Source organism: Ahaetulla prasina, chromosome 3, assembly GCF_028640845.1.
Source record: "Ahaetulla prasina isolate Xishuangbanna chromosome 3, ASM2864084v1, whole genome shotgun sequence".
In the NCBI taxonomy this organism is placed as follows: Eukaryota; Metazoa; Chordata; class Lepidosauria; order Squamata; family Colubridae; genus Ahaetulla; species Ahaetulla prasina.
Genome location: NC_080541.1, coordinates 105,407,734 through 105,411,014, shown reverse-complemented (window position 1 = coordinate 105,411,014; position 3,281 = coordinate 105,407,734). Strand labels below are relative to the sequence as shown.

At 49.1% G+C, this 3,281-nt stretch overlaps 1 protein-coding gene across 1 annotated transcript; it reads right to left on the bottom strand.

Annotated features, from left to right (window-relative positions):
• Positions 1–662: 662 nt before the first annotated feature.
• Positions 663–3,025, bottom strand: THBD (thrombomodulin). The gene has a single exon (XM_058177896.1). It carries the CDS (start codon positions 2,516–2,518, stop codon positions 845–847), a length of 1,674 nt encoding a protein of 557 aa, XP_058033879.1. The 5' UTR covers positions 2,519–3,025; the 3' UTR covers positions 663–844.
• Positions 3,026–3,281: the final 256 nt, after the last annotated feature.

Sequence of the window (3,281 nt, the reverse complement as noted above, 5' to 3'; positions counted from 1 at the left end):
CAAACTGGTATGTCACATGTTTTTCAATTAGAGAAATCCATTGTGAAACAAATAGAGCAATCTGAAAATGAGATGAAGACAAAGGAAAGTCGTACAAAGAAAAAAGGAATAATATTGCAATAAAGTAGTTGTGCTTATAACAGCAAGTACTCAAAACTATTTTGACAACACAGAAAGTTTGTATTACAAACCAAATGTCTAATAAAGAAGGTAAAAGCCCAAATCTGTAATAAAAAAAAAAAAAAACGGGTGTGGGGGAGAGAGGAGAATGGGGCTGCATAGTAGTGTATTGCAAATTAAATGGATAATTTGGCATGGGCTGATAGCTAACTCCTTCAACATTCACAGAGACTATGTCAAGACTGTTACATAGAATTGTTGTCCAGTAATGTTAATAAGGTGAAAGCTGTGAATTAGAAATATATGTTTAACAATGAAAGCTTCCAGACAAAATACTTGTAGAAGAGTTTAATATCCCTTCCATTTCATTTGATCTTGATCTTCAACACAGGCAGCATCATGCCTGTACAGCAAATTATAGACCAATCATGTTGCATTTAAAGAAAAGAAGGATAGGACTGAAATCCTACCTAAATGCACCCCAGACTCCATTTCTCTGCACAAGTGGGATTCACATTATAAGTCAGTGTCAAATATTAACATTGCTCTCACGGCATGACAATTAACTCTCAGGAAATGAAAGGAAAATATTACTTCAGAGTTCATGCAGGCAGTTATGAATTAAACAGCATCTGCACAGGACTCCCCCCCCCACAAATTCATAAACATTTCCTTGCAGTTTTTAAAATTCCTGTCTCTTTTCTCTTTCCAATATGAATGTTTCCTACATTTTCTGTCTGGAAGAGTCACATGTTGAACTAACATGCTGAAGTGCCACACCACTTTCAGACTGCTGAGATTTGTAGTCCGATATGCTTTGTGCAGCAAAGCGTTTCTTCACCAGGTAGCAGATAATAACCACCAACATCACAACCGTAAAGGTGACGCTAACAATGATTGCAACCAATGTCCCTCGGCTGCTGCCATCCTTTGGTGGGGCAAAAGAAGGAGGAACAGGTGATTTGGGATAAGTTTCCGTTTCACCCGAAAACTCTTCTGGTTCTTCTGATGGCTGCTCACAGAGGCTGTCCTCTTCTTGAATAAGTCCATTGGGACAGATGCAGTTGTAACTGCCAGGCATATTTATGCACTTCAGGGAACCACAGTATCCAGACTCACACTCATTGATGTCTGTGCATATTGTCATATCATCTATGTTCACTTCCAAGATAAAGTTTTCTGGACAATAGCATTGATATATATTGTGAGGGTCACACTGTGCAGCGCATTGAGTCTGGTTACAGACTCGGAGACACTTATGAGGACTTTTGGGGTCTGGAATATATCCCTCAGAACATATGCATTTATACTCCCCATCAACCAGGTTGCAGTCATGTTCACATGTTAAATCAAAGCACTCCCATTTTTCTAGGAGGCATTTGCCCTTCACCAGATCATAGCCTTGCCTGCAGTCGCACTTATATGAGCCCTGGATGTTAATGCACTCCTGTTCACAAACCGCTGGTGTGGCCTGACAGTCATCAATGTCCAAGCAGCTCTTGCCATCGGAATCCAGCTCATAACCCTCAAAGCACATACAGACCCCAGAGTCACCCTGAGGCTCACAATGCTGCTGGCATCCTAAAGTGGCACAGGGGGACCAGCAGCTCCGTTGGTCCTCCAACAACGTCTTGCCTTCCGGGCAGGTGCAGTGGGGTCTCCCTTGCTCGTCCAAATGACACTGATCGTCACAGCCCCCATTTTGCAACTGGCAATCCCAGGCGCCGGGTGCGGCTGAACCCCATTCCAAAGACCCGTTGCTGCCCTGAGCGCGGCACTCCAGAACGGCGCCCAAACTCTGCACATCCGCCGTAGTGCCCGGCGGAGAGGCCACCAGATCGCTCTCTCGGGCGCCGAAGGGCGTGAGGTAAGTGACCGGCAAGGCGGCCGGCAGGGGCCCGCAGGTCCCGTTCGGATAGTTGTACTCGCATAGGATGGCTTCGGCGGAGGCGTTGCAGGAGCGCTCCTGCCACCTCAGTTGGCCAGTCACCGCCACGCACGTGGGGCCGCAGGTGGGCACTTTTGAGTCCGATCCGTTGCTGTCCCAAGCGTCGAAATCCGTCCGCTCGTCGCCGGTCACCCACTGAAATCCCCGCAGGCGTTTCGACGGCTCGACGCAGTGGTTCCCGGGCAGGCGTAAGCCCAGCCAGGCGCTGCCGGGACTGTCGCTCAGCAGCAGCTCTATGGCCTCCGCCGCCACAGTGGAGCGGACTGTCATGAGGTGTCCGCCGCCCGCCTCGCACACGCCGCCCGCCTCGGCGAAACTCCTGGCAATGCCGAATAAACCGAAGCAGGCGGAGCCCAGGCACTGCGCGCCTAAGGGGATCGGCGCCGGAGACGGTGTGGGTGACGCCAGCCCTGCTCTCAGGCTGCCCATCGCCACTAGGAGGAACCACATGTTAGCGGGCGATCACGGCGAGCGCTCTTCGAGTGAAAGTGGGGTGCCCCGTCGTCGTTTCCCGTTCAGGCGGTCGCAGCATTTATAGCGCCTTCCATGCGAGGGGAGGAGGGGAGAAAACCGGGAGAAATAAGGGAAGCACCGCCCGCCGCCCAGGAGGAGATCTCCCTCTGGAACAGAGTCAGAGTCTCACACACTCACACCCAGCTGGATGCAGCGCTGAGAAGGGAAGCCAGCCAGCTCCGCCCTCATTTCCTCGACTATTGGCGCAGGAAATTGAGGCTTCCACCCGATCCTTCTCAGTCCGGAGAAGTGGCTGCTGTCAGCAGCCAAATGCTAGATAGCGTCCACAAAGTTAGCTAGCTTTCTTTTTGTTCTTTAGTTGCCTCTCCACTTCTAAAGTAGCATCTGACCATTAACTGCGAGTAACTGCATGGAATCTTTGCAAAGGTTACTGCATGGAACTGCAAAATGCAATCTTTGTCCAAACCTGGCACCGAGTTGCAACCGCTGTCCTTTAAATGTCCTGGTGGTGTGGAAGTGCTTCCCTGGCTGAGGCATTTGATCATTTCTGGCTTGTTCTCTGTGGTTGCTGCTGCTGCTTCCAAAAGAAAGGAAAGTTTTCTGAGGTTTTTAGTTGTGGAGAGTGGAAGATGCCCAATAAAATTTAGTGCTCAAAAGTGGAAAAGCCAATAGCTGAAAGATACATGCCCATAAAGCATTGTAAGTGCCTTAGTCTTAACAGAGATAAATCCAAGAAAAT

Coding starts and splice junctions, on each gene's coding strand:
- THBD (XM_058177896.1), bottom strand. CDS start 2,518: ATGTGGTTCCTCCTAGTGGCGATGGGCAGCCTGAGAGCAGGGCTGGCG.